At 15.3% G+C, this 18,949-nt stretch overlaps 4 protein-coding genes across 4 annotated transcripts, besides 1 other annotated feature; 3 read left to right on the plus strand and 1 right to left on the minus strand.

Annotated features, from left to right (window-relative positions):
* The first annotated feature begins 3,510 nt into the window (after positions 1 to 3,510).
* Positions 3,511 to 5,711: a sequence feature (centromere).
* A 4,321-nt stretch (positions 5,712 to 10,032) lies between these two features.
* PRSY57_0314100 (hypothetical protein) lies at positions 10,033 to 13,322 on the plus strand (the record flags this gene model as incomplete). The annotated part of the gene is made up of 2 exons (XM_012905765.2): positions 10,033 to 11,094; positions 11,298 to 13,322. 2 exons carry the CDS (start codon positions 10,033 to 10,035, stop codon positions 13,320 to 13,322), a joined length of 3,087 nt encoding a protein of 1,028 aa, XP_012761219.2.
* An 863-nt stretch (positions 13,323 to 14,185) lies between these two features.
* PRSY57_0314200 (putative membrane protein) lies at positions 14,186 to 16,018 on the plus strand (the record flags this gene model as incomplete). The annotated part of the gene is made up of 1 exon (XM_012905766.2): positions 14,186 to 16,018. The coding sequence occupies one exon, from the start codon at positions 14,186 to 14,188 to the stop codon at positions 16,016 to 16,018; it is 1,833 nt and encodes a 610-aa protein (XP_012761220.2).
* Positions 16,019 to 16,621: 603 nt separating this feature from the next.
* On the plus strand, positions 16,622 to 17,280 carry PRSY57_0314300 (zinc finger protein, putative; the record flags this gene model as incomplete). Its single annotated transcript, XM_012905767.1, has 2 exons — positions 16,622 to 16,691; positions 16,781 to 17,280. The coding sequence occupies 2 exons, from the start codon at positions 16,622 to 16,624 to the stop codon at positions 17,278 to 17,280; spliced, it is 570 nt and encodes a 189-aa protein (XP_012761221.1).
* Positions 17,281 to 17,969: 689 nt separating this feature from the next.
* Positions 17,970 to 18,653, minus strand: PRSY57_0314400 (translation initiation factor 4E; the record flags this gene model as incomplete). The annotated part of the gene is made up of 1 exon (XM_012905768.2): positions 17,970 to 18,653. The coding sequence occupies one exon, from the start codon at positions 18,651 to 18,653 to the stop codon at positions 17,970 to 17,972; it is 684 nt and encodes a 227-aa protein (XP_012761222.1).
* Positions 18,654 to 18,949: the final 296 nt, after the last annotated feature.

Genomic DNA, 18,949 nt, shown 5'->3' on the forward strand with positions numbered 1-18,949 from the left:
AATTTTACAAAATGTATATTACATTTATTATTAAGGAATACTAGAGAATGTGCAAAAAAAAAAAAATTACTATTTTATAAAAATTAAAGTTTCTTCTACATATGATTAATGTTAAGTATTAAGTATTTCAATTATATATATATATATACAATGATAATATATTTATATTCATCTATAAGAAATAGTATATTTTCATATGTAGATACAAAAAGTTTAATTTATATATTTTCCATGAAATTGATAAAATGTTATATGTATCATATACAATTGAAGAAATACGTACATAAAGAAAAACTAGTTTTTTTTTTTTTTTTTTTTTTTTTTTTTTATTATTATTATTCCTTAATATTTTAATCAATTTTATATATTTCAAAAGACTGAACTAATTTATTTTCATATATAATAATCCATGTAAATTATAAAAAATTATATCAAAATATCAATTTGCATATATAGTAGGATTTCCTTTTGTGCGCAATATAAAAAGAAAATATATTTTTACAGATTTTTTCATTATACTGAATATTTTTAAAATTAGTATAAACAATTCATTCCTTCATAAAATATGTACATTTTTTATAGAAAAAATTTAAAATAAAATATGAATGTTAATATCATAATATATATATATATATATATATATATTGATATTAATGATAGGTATATAAAAAACAATTAAATCCTTTTATAGAAAAAAAAAATAAAATATTTTCATAAAAAATAAGATACATATTTTCAAAATTAATACGAATTATAAAAACTATTTATATTTATGTATAAGAAATTGTTTTAGACATAAGAAATCTTTTTGTTTTAAAGAAAATAATATATAAGAACTTTGTTATTATAATTAATTGCAATTACTATAAAACTTTTTTTTTGTTGAATCTATAAAGATAAAAAATAAATGAAATTTGTATTATATATTCATATGTAATTTAATATCTATTAATAAATAAATATATTCTAGTTTTCAATTCTTATATTATATATATATTTGTATTTGGCATACGTGTGTAATTTGTCTTAAATGTAAATAATTATAAGTTTTCATTGTGTTTTCAAATAACACCTTTTTTTCGTATTAATTATTAACATATGTTATTACATCTACTTGTTTTCCATTTCATTTATATATAATTTTATTTATTTTTGAAGAAAAAAAAATAATATTTTTTCCTTCTTTTTAGAATCTTAATGAAAAAAGAGAAAATATTTTTCTTATGAATAACCAATTTATTATAGATGAATATGCTATATTCACCTTATACTTCTAATGGTAAAGACCATTTGAAATTTTTAATATGAAAACTTTTAAAATATAAAAAAAATAAAACTTCCATAATTTAACACAAAAGATAGTGTTTTTTATAAATATATTTAAAGAATTTGTGTTATTCCTTAATAATCTATATCATTATTATATAATTTGCTTATTTAAATTTTCTTACAATTAATATATTATATTTAAGAAGCATAGTTCTATATTATTAGTTTCATTTTATAAAATAATTGATAAAAACCTATTATATTATACTTCATTAAAATATAGAAATATTATATGATAAATTATATGATGGGTTTAGAAAGAAATGAAAATACAAAAGCTAATTCTAATTAAAAATAATTATTTTTTATTTTATAATTACAAGTCTATTTTTATATAAATAAAATTTATAGAAAATTCTTCTCTAGAATTATGGGATATGTATATATATATATATATATATTTATGCATATATAAATATAGAATGTATATACACTATTAAATTCAATAAAATATATGATATACTAATAAAATTTGACAAAAAAAAAAAAAAAAAAATAGAATTATTTTCCCTTTAATTTCCTGTTAAGAATATTTATTGTGAAATTGAATCATAACGTCTAGAATTTATTTTCTGAATTTCAATTTCATTTATTTCAAAAAATATAATTTAGGAAACATAAAATAACTATAAATATATTTTTAATAAATCTTTAAAACGAATCATAAAATATAAATAAATATATACAATAGTGTATTTCAATATTTTTTTTTTTATTATTTAATCCGTTCATTCTTCTTTTATCTTATTAGAACAAAAGAAATATATGATTAATGTTAATAAATAGATAAAAAAAAAGGTATGAAACTCTTTAATAAATGAAATAATGCTTCAACATTTAAAAAATGTTTTAAGATCACTTTCATATATTATTATATATATTGTTCTTTTATTTATATATTATATGAATGCTCATTTTTATTATGTACTATTTATAATTTCTATAATTTTCATTATAACGAATATATAATTAATAGTTGTATCAAAAAAATACATAGTTTATATTTGATTAACATTTTTTAATACTATATATTTTATAATAATACCACTTAGATTCTTCTTATTTGGATTTTTCCAAATAAAAAATAACAAAAATATTCAAAATGAATATAATATTTCATAATTAATACATATATAATATTTAAAGAAATACACAAATTAAGTTAATCATATAATCATTAATGCATTAATTTAATAATATAAAAAGATAAATGGAAGTTTTTCTTTTCAATATAAATATATTATATTATATATATATTTATATTTTAGAAATTCTTAAATAGGAATAATATTATGTGAAATTTTTTTATTATAAATGAGGATACGAAGGTTATAATGTTTAATATGAGATATATAGAAGTTAGACAATATAAAAACAAAAAAAAATTCTAAATTTATTATTTATATTTTCAAATTTTAATTTTTATCTTATATATATGGTAAATATAACCATATATATTTCCTTAGGCATAATACACAATTTGAAGAATTCGTTTATTTTTTTAAGTTTATTTGTTTTATTAAATAAAGTCAAAACGATTTAAAGGTTTTAAGAAATTTTACTATATTTATTAAATATAATATTTTTAATTAACTTATTCTATAAAAAGAATATATAGTTGTAAACGTGAAAAAAAAAAAAAAAAAAAATGAATTTCATATATTATAACATAATGATAAAGTTTTAATATAGGAAACCGATTATATAAAAAGCATTCATGTATAATATCTTCTAAAATGAAACAATGTTCTTTGCTTTTTGTACATGTTCATCAAATAAATAAAAGAATATTTTATAATATAAAGAAAATGATATACACCTTCATGATAAAAATAATAATAACTTAATATAAATAATATTTTATACAAAGACAGACATATAAAAAGGGAAAATGAATATTAATGAAACTTTCCATAATCTTTAAGTATTTATATAATTATAGTTTTACAATAACGACAAAAATCATACACATGTTTATATATTATGAAATAAGAAAATCAAAAAGTACTTTTTACAAAGATAAAGGGAAAAATATAAGATTTTATTTCCCCATAATAGTTTTTCACATTCAAAAGAAAAATTACTTAAATTATTGTACCCTAATGTTAATTTCATTAAAGTTACAAATAAAAAATATATATAGTATAAAGAAATATTAAGAACTATATTATTTATATATACATATTTTTATTTAATTATTAATATGTAAATAATATTTAATATACAAATATAAATCATGCTTTTAAAATAAATATATGTTATAATTTTTATTAATATATAAATATAAGTATTATTTATATGTTATAATACATTTTATTTTAATTCTTTCTAATTTAATATTGATAACATATTTTTATAATTAATTTACACATTTATTAAAAAAACATTATATTAAAAATATTAATTTATATTTTAAAATAAAATATATATTTAATAAAATAATATAAAAAATATATGTAATAGTTATATATATAATATTAAATTAATATAAATTAATATAATAAATAAATAATTATATATATATTAAATAAATAAAATAACCAAAATAAATTAAATTAGTTTTAAATTAATTAATTAAATAAAATATATTATTTATTAAAATAAATAAATTAATATATATTATTTATTAAAATAAAAATAAATTAATATATATTATTTATTAAAATAAAAATAAATTAATATATATTATTTATTAAAATAAAAATTAATTAATATATATTAATAATTAAAATAAATAAATTAATATTTATTAATAATTAAAATAAATAAATTAATATTTATTAATAATTAAAATAAATAACAAATAAATTAATAATTCAAATAAATATAATATATATTAATTAAATGAATTAAATAAGCAGTTATAATAAATAAATATATTAATAATAAAATAAATAATTTATTATTTTATTCTATTTAATATATATATATTAAAATAATAATTAAATTAAATAATATTTTAAAATATAATTAATAATTAAATTTAATTTTTTTTTTCATAAATAACAATTAATATATATATTATAATAATATATGTGTCTATTTTTAAAATATATTTTATTCGATATAATTATTTTAAATACACAATTAATTTAATTTTATTTATAATATTATAATAACATTTTAATTCATATATAATTTTTATAATAAATTTAAATTAAAATAAATTAAATGTTTATTTATAAATTAATTAATTTATTTTAATTATTTTTTAATTATTAATATAATAATTATCATATTTATTTATTTTATTAAATTAATTTAATATATAATTAAATTAAATAATTAATTTATAATAATATATATAGTATTTTTAATTACTTATTTTATGAAACATATTACATTTTTTAATTATTAAATATAATATAATATTAAATAAATTAAATTAAATAATATATATATATATTACACACATGTATTATTAAATAATGTTTTAATTTAATTTAATTAAAATTAATTAATTATTATTATATATAATTATTATAATATAATATATTATTAATTTAATTTAATTTTAATATATATAATATAATTATATATTATATTATAATACATTTTATTATTTATTAATATATTTAATTTATTTATTTTATATTTTTTTAATTTTAATTAATTAACATTAATATTAAAATTAAATAATTATTTAATAATATAATTTTAATTAAATATATTTAATTTAATTATTATATATTTATTAAATATTTTATTTTAATTAATATTTATTTAATTTAATTATTATATATTTATTAAATATTTTATTTTAATTAATATTTATTTAATTTAATTATTATTATATATATATAATTATTTTATTATATTTATTTTATTTTAATTAATTAATAATATATATAAATTTAATTATATAATATTTATTATATTTATTTTATTTTAATTAATTTATAATATATATAAATTTAATTATATAATATTTATTATATTTATTTTATTTTAATTAATTTATAATATATATAAATTTAATTATATAATATTTATTATATTTATTTTATTTTAATTAATTTATAATATATATAAATTTAATTATATAATATTTATTATATTTATTTTATTAATTAATTTAGTAATATATTTAAATTTAATTATATAATAATTAATTTTTATTTATATATTATATAGTTAATTATTAATATTATATTTATTTAAAATTATTATTATATATATGTATTTAATTATTTTATGAAATTTATTTTAATTATATTTTATAATATTTAATATTTATTGTATATATTATACACTTAATTATTAATATTATATTTAATTTAAATTATTATATGTATATTTAATTATTTTATGAAATTTATTTTAATTGTATTTTATAATATTTAATTATATAAAATTAAATTTATTATTATATTTTAATAAATGATTATTTTATGGATGTGTATTTATTATTTATATTATAATATATTAAATTAAATATAATTTTAATTAATAAATTGCTAAATTAATTTATTATGTGTTATATTGTTTATATTAAGTTAATATATTATTTATTATACAAAATATATATTTAATTTATATAATTATTCTTATTATACAATTACATATATAAATATTTTAAATTGAAAAAAAAATTCATTTTAATTATACAATATATTAAAAGAATTAATAATATAATATTTTTAAAAAAGTTTAATGGATTAGATAAATATTAACATATATATATTAATTATTAAAAAAAAACAATTGGATAACTTGTTTTAATAAGAAATGTTAAATAAGCATATTGAAGTATACGATTATGTTTTATATTTTTTGTTAAACAAAAAGAACCTTTATTAAAAACTACAATATAAACTTATGGAATAAGACACAATTTTTTTTTGTATATATAAAACATATATTTTTATTTCTAATTCTTACAAATTTATAAAGCAAGTTTTAAATTGTATAACATATAAATGAATTTCTTTCCAAATATAAGGAATACTATATTCTTATGACTTTAGTGAAAAAACTATAAGAACACATTATATAATTAATATGGAATTATATATTTCTTTTCATTATATGTACATTCAAAGGGAACTTATAAGTTGTCCATATAATACATAAAATCTCATATATTATGGAAAAATATGAAATTAAATATGTTCTTTTTAGTTTTTTCATTTTTATAGAATAATATAGGAGTTATAAAAATGTTTTACAATCCAATATTTATGGAATCCTTTATAATTATTTGATAAATTTCATATGTATCAAACTATAAAATATTATTATTAAATAAATATTTACGATTATAATTTATATCTAACAAAATATATATACAATTTATTGCATAAAAAAAAAAAGTCTTTTGGGGTGAATATAAATAAATGTCATTTAACTTTGTCTAAAGTATAAAAAAAAATGTTTCTTATTGAAATATGCATTAATAAATTGTTTATATTATAATTTGAAAATATTATAATGTAAATCTATGTGAATTTATGTCTAATTTAGAATAAGTATAAATAATAAGACTTTTCTAATAAAAATATAAAAAGAATTATATTTTATTGTGTTGAAGAAAATACTAAAATTTCGTCATATATTCCGTAATATAAGAATATATCTCAAAACAATTTAATCGTTTTTTCTAAATAAATTTTATTTAAAATAATATTTTGTGAATAAAATGTCTAACAAGTTATTATGATAATTTTATTGTTTAATGTTAATGAACCTTATTAAACTCTTCATAAGTTTATAGAAATGAATTTAATGAACTTACCATATATAAAGAGGAGGAATATATAATTATATATATTAATTGATTTTAGTTATTAAAAGGAACTATAACATAGGAGATATTTTATATTTTGAATAACACATTTTCGTGTTTTTATACATGAAAATGAAAATGTTTTATTACACATTTAGGTAGACATTTATTATTATATTAATGTAATTTATAAACTTATAATCCATTATAATAAAATGAATATAATTCATAGAATTTTGTAAAAAAAAAATATGTTTTCTATTATCCTAAAACAATTGAATGGTGAAATATATGTTACCAATATATTAAAACGGAATTTTTTATATGGTAAATAGTAACTTAAGACATATAATTTTATCAAAAGTTACTTCCATATTAATATTATAATACGTATCATATGCTACAATTTTCGAACATATGTAAAATGTTAAAGTAATATTTAAAAACAAGTTAGCATATATATATATATATATAACATAGAACAAAACTATTGACACATTTTTAAAATATACACTTTATTTTTTCATGAACTGTAAAAAACAAGAAATAAATTATATTAATAAGAATTAAGATAAATTTAATATATTTTTTTTTTATTAATTATATATAAACATAAATTAACACCTTTTCATCTTTATATTATCTTATAGAACGATGAAATAATTTTTAATAATCTAATTTCAAAATTCGTAATTATTTTAAATATAAATGGAATTAATGTATCTTCAGAATAACGAATATCTTAAATTGTTGTTACATGTCATAATTTATATATTCATATTCACATTCAATTTTTTCATGTGATTAAAAAAAAAAAAAAAGTTTCTAATTAGAAAATTATAATATTTTCTTTCTACCTCTTTAATTTTGAATTATAAAATTATTATATTCATGATGTATTAATTTTCTGATTTCTTAAGATTCATTTTGGTTTTTGTCTTTTTGATATACTATTATATTATAAAATATGTCTTCCAATTATTTATCTTTCAAGTGGATATTACTAACTTTTTTTTATGCCACTTTATTCTATAAACGTTATTTCAAAATAAAGAACAAAAAGTTGATTTCGCCTAAATTAATGTGTCAGTTATCTGGAAAGAAAAAATTCTATAACTGCTATATTAATAAGTTATTTATAAGAAAATGTCCTATCACTAATATGCTCATTTTATTCTTATAATAATAATTAAATATATCACACAAAATTATGATATTTATGTAAATGAATTTTCACAACTTTTTATACTATTGTATTAAGATAGTTTTTCATTATTAATTATTTTTATAATATGAAAAGCGTAATTTTATTTAATATACAATATATAATTGGGGATTTATAATTATAATTAAATTTAAAATAGTAACTATATAAATATTTATATATATATGCATTTGTTCAAGTATTATATAGATATATATTACATATATAATTTTTTTTTTTTTAAGACATTTTTAAAGGAAACCATATAAAAAACTTTCAAGTGTTATCATATAATGAATTTCTTTTATGTTTTGTTAAATGTTCTATTGAAAAAAAAAAAAAATTCAAAAGTTTTTTAAGTAAAACCTATTATATATGGAATGTTTTGTTAAAATTTTCATTAGAATATTTATAAAATAAATAAATAAATAAATATATATATATATATATATATATATATATATATATATATATATACATATATGAATATATGAATATACTGCAATAACTTTTGTTAAACATATATAATACTACAGTGTGTATTAAACAAGAATATTTTATAACCTTTTTATTTAATTAAAAGTTTATATATATATATGATAAAGAATGATTACATTATAACACAATGTATATAAAAGAATTTAAATATTTTTTTTTGAAAGATGTAACTGATTTTTTTAAAAAATATATCCTAAAAGAGTTAATCCTTAAGTTTTTTCTAGACAGTAATTTTACTAAATTTTTAGTGCTATTTGGTCATTTAAAATATTCATTTATATTATATATAATAAAGTAATTATATACTTGTAATAATAAATCTTCAATTGATGTATTTTTGAATTTATAAAAATAGTACTATTAATAACAACTACATATATTACCCATATACATTTTTTCAAATATTTTAATTTTTTTCTAATTTATGTCTTATAAACTATAAAAAAAATATATATATATATATATATAATGTATTTTATTATACTAAATTAAAAAAAAAAAAATGTATATTATATAATACATATATACTATAGTAAAAATGTAAATATTTTTGTATAAATATATAAGTATTCATGTTCATAAATTCCCTTTCATATAACATGCTTTATAAAAATTTATATTATTTTATATGTGTATTCCTTTCTTATTTTCCATGAAAAAAACAAAAAAAAAAAGTATTTTAACGTTTTGCGTATTTAATTAAATTTATAATTTTGAAATGTATTTTTTTTTATATTGGCATACATGCAAGAACAAAAAGATTTATTCTTTTTAGTAAACAAAAGAATAATTTTACAAATATGCACCAATGTTAAGTATTTTAAAAATACAAAAAAATATATAACATTAAAAACAATAAAATAAATATAAAAAAAAAGAATTTGTATCTAAAAAAAAAAAAAAAAAAAATTACTATATTATAAATAGTTAAAATTTTAAAATATTCAAACTTATATGAATACTTGTAAGAAATATGTTTATATAAAATTTGCTACATTATATATTTGTATTTTTTTTTTTATTTTGTTAGTGTTTTTAAATTATATTATTAAAAATAATATATATACATATAACAATACAAATTTTATAAAAAAAAATTTTATTTGATAAATGAAAATTAAAAAAATAAAAAATATAAATTAAATTATAACATATAATATGTGTATTTTCCACAATTTGTTCATTGGTTCATATATATAGTGTATTATTTCATTTTTTGTATTTTTTTTTTTTTTTTTTCTTCTTTGTTAAAGCACAAAATTGATTAAATTTCATAATGTATTTTCTCTTAAGAAAGACATTAAATTTCGACAACTTCAAGGACATCAAGCTTGATTTAGGAGACAAAATAAACACAACTGATAACTTATGTTCATTTGAAGAAAATGAAGTTTTTAATTTTTTAAAATATAAAGAATCAACTTCCAGTAAATTAGATAAAAATTCACCAAATAATTCTGAAAGTACCTTATCGTGTGTTCAAAAAGAATTAAAACGAATTAATACTTTAAAATGCTATTTAAATGAAATAATGAATTTTAGTGATGATGACAAACCAGATTTAGGTGTTACCGAAATAAATAATATTGAAGAGGAAAATGAAAATGTTTCTTCTTTTCATTTAAATAATGTGAATAATGAAAATGTTTGTAAACAGAAAGAAATAGAAACTATAGGAAAACTTAAAAATAGTGGTAAGCACACAAAAAAAATAAACAAAGTATTATCAAATAGTACGTTTTATAAAACATTGTCTAAAAGAATAAATAAGAATGAAATTTTAAATAAAGGAAGATTTTTAAAAAAAAATCTATTAAATTATAATTGTAAAATATATAATAAAAGAAATCCTAATAAAAAGGTTAACATATGTAACTTTAAGATAATAAGATGTAAATCCAGTGCTTACATTAATTATTATTATTATTATTATTATTATCATTATGGTGGTAAATATTCTTTAGAAAAAAAAGAAATTAAAAATGCAAGGTGCTATTTAAAGAAAAGAAATTTTTATAACGTATGTTTAATAAAAAGAGGAATAAAAAATAGTAAACTAAATGAAAAATACAAAAGGTCCTTTTTTAATGAAAATTTCATTGAAAATAATATGAATGAATATTGTTTTAATAAGGAAAAATTATATTTAAAAGAAGATAAAAGCAACCTAAATAATGAATTAAAAAATTATGTAGATAATAATACAATGAATAATGAAGGTTTGCTAAATGCAAATGTTACATTGATTAAAACACAAAAACATTCTAACCAAAATATGAATGCTATTTGTTTGGAACCAAAAACAAATTATTTTCAATCATGGATATATAAAAAAAAGGTAATAACTTTTTTAATCATATAAAACAGTAATGTTTCATATATATATATTATTTTCGAATGAAATAACAAAAATTGTGAAATAAATAATAGGCACTATAAAAATAGGCACATATATGTTTATTCACTCTTGAATAATAAATGTATAATCTTTTATTTTGTTTCGTTTTGTTATATTTTATTTTATTTTTTTGTTTTCTTTAGGAATTCAAGGTAGGCACACCTAATTATATAAACACATGTGATATGAAAAAGACAAGCCATGAAAAAGAAAATAAAAAAAAAAGTGACAAGTTTTATTATAATTCTCATTTGAGTAAACTTAATAATGCAGCATATAAAAATTATTATTTTAAAAAAGAAAAGAATAATGGGAAACTTAATGAATTAAATAAAGTAAGAGATTCTACCAAAAGTAAATCAAATTTGAAAAATTTCAATCTGAGTATTTTCAGAAGATTTAGTACTAACAATCATTGTAATAATAAAAATAACTTGAAAGAAAATGATCGTACACGATTTCATTTCCTTAGTAATAATATTAATTATTATGGAACATTGATTAAGAAGGAAGAACATATAGAAAAAAGGATTACAAACAAAGATAATAATATACATTTTTTTAATAAAAAGGTTGTTATACCAAATAAAGAGATGAAAGAAATAAAAGATAAAATAAAAACTGCATTGATAAGTTTAAATACCATTAAAAAGAATAATTATAAACTAAAATTTTGTCTAGAAAAAGAAATTCTAGATAATACTATACAACATAATGAATTAAAAAAAAGTATATGTTCCTTGTTTAGTGATAAATTTCTGCAAAGAACAAAAGTTGAGTCTAATGAGTATAACAAAGAAGAAAATGAAAAAAACAAAAAATATAACAATAATAATAATAATAATGAAAACAATAAAAATGCAAAGTATGATATAGAAAAAGAAGAAGAAAATATATATGGACAAGTTATAAAAGCAGATAATATAAACATTTTATACAATAATCTGAATAACAAAAATGAAAATAAAAATATAAATATAAAAATACACCATGATCTTATATATGAAGAAAAAGAGAGAAAAAACAAAGAACAACTATGTTCCAATGATAATGATAATATAAACAATTGGAATACTTATACTTTTTTTAATAATAATATGAATAAGAAAAAAAAGGAACATACAAATTTTCAATATGATAATAAAGAAGAATGGGAAAAAATCCAAAACAAAAATAATATTGTAATAAATAATCATGGTCAAAATAATTCATTTGTTGAAATTAATATGGAAAAAGAAAAAGATAAAGAAAAAGAAAAGAAAAATATTTTTAGTGAGTCCAATAGTTATGAATTTTTTGGAATTAAACAAATATATAAAAATAATAAAAAGGTAAAGGGAAATAAAGAATTTATATTCAAGGATAATATTACAAAAAATGAAAATAACTTATATAAACAAAATATAATGCAAAGTAATAATAATTTAAAAGAACATAATATTGATTATGATGATGAATACAACAAAAAGGAATATGATTCTTATTTTCTTGATAATGAGAAAAATAATTCCTTAATAAATTTTGGAAATATAAAACAAAGTAAAGAAAATTATTATGAAACAAATAAATATCCTAACCATGTTCATACGAATTATACATTCGATGATTTTTTTTGGAATAAAAAAAGTCATAACTACTATGATCAAATGAATATGAATAATAATAAGACATGCTTAAATTTTACAAACAAAAATAATGAATCATTATTTGATAAAAAATATTTAAATAAAACCTATATAAATAATTTAACAAAATCTTATTGTGAAAATAAAGAAAATAATTATGATATTGGTTATAACAGTTTTGTAAATTCTTCCACCTATAAGTTTTTTGAACCATCCAATTTAGGAAAAATAGAAAAAGAAAAAAAGAATTTTGATTTGCAAAATGTAAGAAATATTAAAAAAATAATAAATAGTGATATATATGTTAATAACCAATTTGAAAGAATAAATAAAAGAAATAAAATAGTTATTAATATAATAGAAAATTATTTAATAGATAAAACAACATCTTTACAATTATCAAAAGAAAAGGATAATATTTATATGAAAAAAAATTTCCATATAGAAAATATATATAAAAAGAAAATGTCCAAAAATTTACCAGGCTTGTATGATCATTATGCATTCTTACTTCTTAACCAAAATAAATGTGAAGTTAGATAAAACAAAAATTTTAAAATGTTATATATATATTATATATATGAATTAGTTTTCTTTACAGAAAATTGTAAGTATGAAATATGAATATAAATTGGTATATATTTATAAATATTTGTTTTCTTCTTTTCATTATCGTGCATTTTTTTTTTTTTTTTTTTTTCTTTTGGCTATCGAATTTATTTGTAACTTTTTGTGACAAATATAATTATATATATAATATATATATATATATATATATATATGTTAAACTGTTTATATCTTTTTAAAAAAAAATTATAGATGAAGACAAAATATATATATATTATTTTAAATATTTTTTTTGGGAAACAAGATGTAAATCACAATTATAAAGGGAAATGAAATAAAATAAATAAATAAATATATATATATATATATATATATATATATTTTAGTGTGCAAACATGTAAGAATATATAACATATAATATTATATGAAATAAATTTTATACAAGAAAAAAAAAAATAATATATATTAAAAGTATATTTATGTGTATCATTTTTCATTATCAATTTAAAAGGAAAATATGAATTGTCCTGAATATAAAAAATTCGTGTTGGAGTTTTTTTTTTTTTTTTTTACATGTGAAAAAAATTCCCAAAAAAAAAAAATAATAATGTGCATATTTTAAAATATCGAATTAAAGAAATAAATAATAATAAAAAAAAATAAATATATTTTTAAATTGTAATGTTATTTTTATATTTATATTAATTGTTATATTTTTTTTTTTTTTTTATTGCATATACTTATTTGTCATTGTTATAAAGTTTTAAACTATATATTATATATATATATATATATATATTTAAAAAAAATATAAATAAGAGAAATATGATTGTGATAAAATGAAGGAAGATTTCATTATACAGCAATTAAGTAAATGCTCAGGAAGTACACATATTATGAAAAGGGATAAGGAAGAAAAAATTCAAAGTTTAAAAAATGTATCATTGTTTTCTAGGACAAAAGAAGAGCTTAAAAAAAAAAGCAAAACTAAAATCGAAGATATATTTAATAAAAATACATACAATATAACTAATGTAAATATATTGAATAATGATAATATACAATATCCACCCTTTAATACTTTAAATAATAATATAAAGACATGTAAAATAAATAGCCAAATAATGGATAAATTAAAAAAAAAAGAAGAAAAAAGAAAGTATAACAACCTTTTAAATTCCATTGTGGAAAAGAAAAGCATTGATAGTTCTTCCTCTTATTTTTCAGATGAGTTTTCTAAAAATAAATATAAAAATTATTTACTTAATAAAAGTTCAGTTTATTTAAAATCGAAATGTCATAAAGAATCAAATTTAAATTTAAATTTAAAGAAATTAGAAAAACTACAAAAAAAAATGAAAAATATTAATAATATTAGTTATTTGAAAAAGGGGAACATCGAAAGTTCGGATGAATACGAACAAAGTGGATGTGATAATTACAATGATAATAACGATGATAAATATGATGATCATATAAGTGACGATAATAAAAATGATGATGATAATATGAGTGATGATAATATGAGTGATGATAATATGAGTGATGATAATATAAGTGATGATAATATAAGCGATGATAATATAAGTGATGATAATATAAGTGATGATAATATAAGTGATGATAATATAAGCGATGATGATAACATAAGTGATGATAACAAAAATGATGATGATAACAAAAATGATGATGATAACACAAGTGATGATAATAATATAATTTATGACGAATATAATAATAATATATCTGATGATAAAAACAGCCTGTCCAAGTTTGTATATGAAAAACGATTTAATCTAAATTTGTTAAAAGATGGTTCAGATGAAAATATATATTCTATTGTTAGTAAACGAAAATATAATAATACATATAAAAGGAAATGTTTATATTTAGGAATGAATAAATTAAATAATATTTGTAAAGAAAATCTTAAGATAAGAAGAAGCTATTTAAGATATTGTGGAGAAAACGAATCATCTGGAAATAGAAAATTATCAAGTGGTATGTCTCAATTAATGAAATTAAAGTATTTAATAAATAAAAAGGAAAATGAAAAGAATAAGAATTCTTTATTTTATGATTCTAAAGATAATAACAAATTTATAAAACTTCTAATGTCTGAAATAAAAATTGAAACGAAATTATATAAATTAATTTTATTTCTTTTATTTCTTCTCATTTTATCATTATCAAAAAATATTTCTAATTATATGGTTATAACAAGAAAATGTTACAATATATATGAAAATCCAATCAAATCTATATCTAGAATTATTAGATATATAATGGTACTTTTTAAAATATGTTACAAAATTACCTTACCTATTTTTTTTTATTTATTATCATGCTTATTTATTATTATCTTTAGAATATTTGTCATTTTAAATATTCCTATTTTCTTTTTCATCTTATATATCAAATTCGTACTCATAAGCGATAAATCTATCATCACTTTGTATTTTCTGTTCTTTCAATTTTTTTATAAATATTTAGTTTTCCATTGTGAAGATATTTTTAAGAATTTTAAATCACATATTAGTTTAGATAATTTTTTAACTTTGATTTATAAAACATCCTGTATTCTTTTTTATTACATGATCAGAGTTTTTCAAACATTTCAAAATCATATAAATGCACAGTTTTATGAATCAAGTGATAGTAATTCCAAATAAAAGAAATACATACAAAAATATGAACAATTTATTATTAATTTATAGTTATATTATTTTGAAAAGTGTAGGGCTTAAAGTACACTCATTTTTATTTTTACTGATTTTTTTTTTTTTTTTTTTTTGTAAAAAAATAGTGCTCTATATGTTCATATAGCTTATATATATATTATTTATTGCACATTATATTTTTACGTTATGAAAACTTGATTGTAAAAGGAAACTTTTTTTTTTTTCTTTTTTTTTTTTTTTGTATAAAAATAATGTTATTATATAATATATTCCTTTATGATTGGGTTTAATAATATCAAAATTTTGTTTTTTTTTGACAAGGAATATATATATTATATATGTGTATAATTAAATGTACATATATATATATATATGTAAGATTATACAAATGTATAATTTGTTTTTCATAATTTTTGGTACTTGAAAAAGGTCCTTCAAATAAAATTTTAAATAAAAAACCTCACCAAGTATATATATATGTATATATATATATATATGTCACCATTTATTATTATTATTTTTTTTTTTTTTTGAACAAAAAAAGAATAAGATTTCAAAAAATCACCTGAACAATCTTACACAAAAAAACTTAACATGGACATTCGTTCAGAAATTGTAAATTCCATAATATATTCTTTAAAAAGATGCAAAAATAAAAATAAATGTAATATTTCTTTTTTAAAACATTAAAAAATATATATATTAAATATATACATATATATATATATATATTTATTTTTTAAATTTTTGTAGATATTTTGTTGTTAAACGAGTTATTGTCCCTTTTCCCAGCACACGCTGAAAAAAGCTTAAAGCTATGCTTAAAATCGTGCATAAAAAAATATACATTAATAGAAGAAAATGATTCACCGGAACCTTGTAAAGATTATGGACATAAAATATTTAACAGTAAAAAAAAAGAAAGCTTCTTTAGTGACACTACTATTATATGTAAGAAAAAGAAGAAAGTAGAGAAAAAAAAATTATCATCTATAAAATCTAACAGATATAAAAAGACATGTATACACTTTTTTGTACTATGTGGAAATAAAAGGAAGTATGTTGTATTTCAAAACTTTTGTTCATGTTTTTATTTTAAAGAAAAAGTATTATGTAATAATAACGATATTTTATGTAAACACCTTTTATCCGTTTTTTTGGCAAAATGTTTTCATAACTATAGGAATATTTTTTTAAATTCCGATTTATTTTTTGAATGGTACCTTAAAAAATTAAATATCTCAAACCAGTAATTTGTACAATAAATGCACATTTATACAAGTACATGTATGTAATATGTTTTATTTTTTTCATCTCTTTTTAATTAACTATAAAATAAAATAAAAAAAAAAAAAAAAAGTTTAAGTTTGTAAATATTAAATACAAATTTAATATGAATTATAATAGTATTAAAAAAAAAAAAAAAAAAAAAAAAAAAAAAATTATAATAATATATATAATAAATGAAATAATATTTACTAAATAATAAATAAAACAACATTTATTTTATACATATAACCAAATAGTAAAACGTAATATAAATATAAGGTATATTACTAAATGGATTTATAAAAAAAATATATGTTCTAATCATTTTGATGCTTTAAATGTACAAGGGTTCTTATGAAATATGAACACATTACATACATATATATATATATATATACAGATATCCTTTTAATTTAAAAAAAAAAAAATTATATTTTACATTTCAAAATGTGGTTTTATATTTTCTAAAATGTATATATTAATAAATCTTCCAAATATATAATCATATGGTTGTAATATATTCTTTTGGCAATTAATTAATTAAATAAATATAACAATAGTTAAAATACTTAATGGAAAAAGTAATCTGTATGTTTTTCGTATATTTTTTATATTTTACATTTGGAATAATATATATATATATATATTTATTTATTTATTTATTTTATATAACTTATCTATGTATGTGACTAAGACTTTTTACTCTTGGTGGAAATATAGTCGATCCATCAATACGATTACACATATGTTCTTCTAGATCTTTTCTCAAATAGTTTTTAACACTTTCATCAGTTATAGTAGTATACCATATTTCTATTCTTATATATCCATATCTTGTAGTACTTAATTTATCTACTAATCTAATACCTGTTATTAAATCATAATGTTTTAAACTACATCCAATTATAGCTAAAACGAGATTATTCCAAAATTCATCAATTTGGCTATATGGATAATCCTTAGGTAATATTTTATATTCAAAATGACCACCGCCTGAATTTGCTGGATCTTCCCACATAGGTTGTATATTATCTCTAAATATCATAAGAGCATCAACAATACGAAATATTCCATCTTCTGAAAATCTGGTCATACTTCTTTGTGCAAGTAAATCACTTGGTTGAGGTAATCTATTCCATAATTGCCAAAATTTTTGAACACTATTAAATTTAGCTAGTGGTCTTGTATAATCCTTATAATTATTACTTTGTTTTATTTTATTATCTGATACTTGTTCCCATATCACCCAATTATATTGTAATAATAAGGGATTCGATAAATCTATTTTAGTAGCTTCTAGTTTTTCACTCAAATCAATAGCATCTCTGTTGTTTTTATTAAATGTTAAATACTTCATCTTATAAACATGTATATATATAAAAAAAAAAAAAATTAAAATTAAACAATATAATAAGATATTTATATATAACGAATATATAATCAATTATATTCCCTTAAGTCCTTTTTTATTTTTTTAAACATATCATAACAAATGTATCACTTTAAAACACTATTAAATATATGGAAAGAAAAGAAAAGAAAAGAAAAAAAAAAAAAAAAATACATATATATATATATATATATATATATATATATATATATAAAAAAAAAAACTTATTTTTTTTAAAAAAAAAAAATAATTTTTTTTATATT

The sequence above is a fragment of the Plasmodium reichenowi genome, chromosome 3, assembly GCF_001601855.1.
Source record: "Plasmodium reichenowi strain SY57 chromosome 3, whole genome shotgun sequence".
Taxonomy (NCBI): Eukaryota; Apicomplexa; class Aconoidasida; order Haemosporida; family Plasmodiidae; genus Plasmodium; species Plasmodium reichenowi.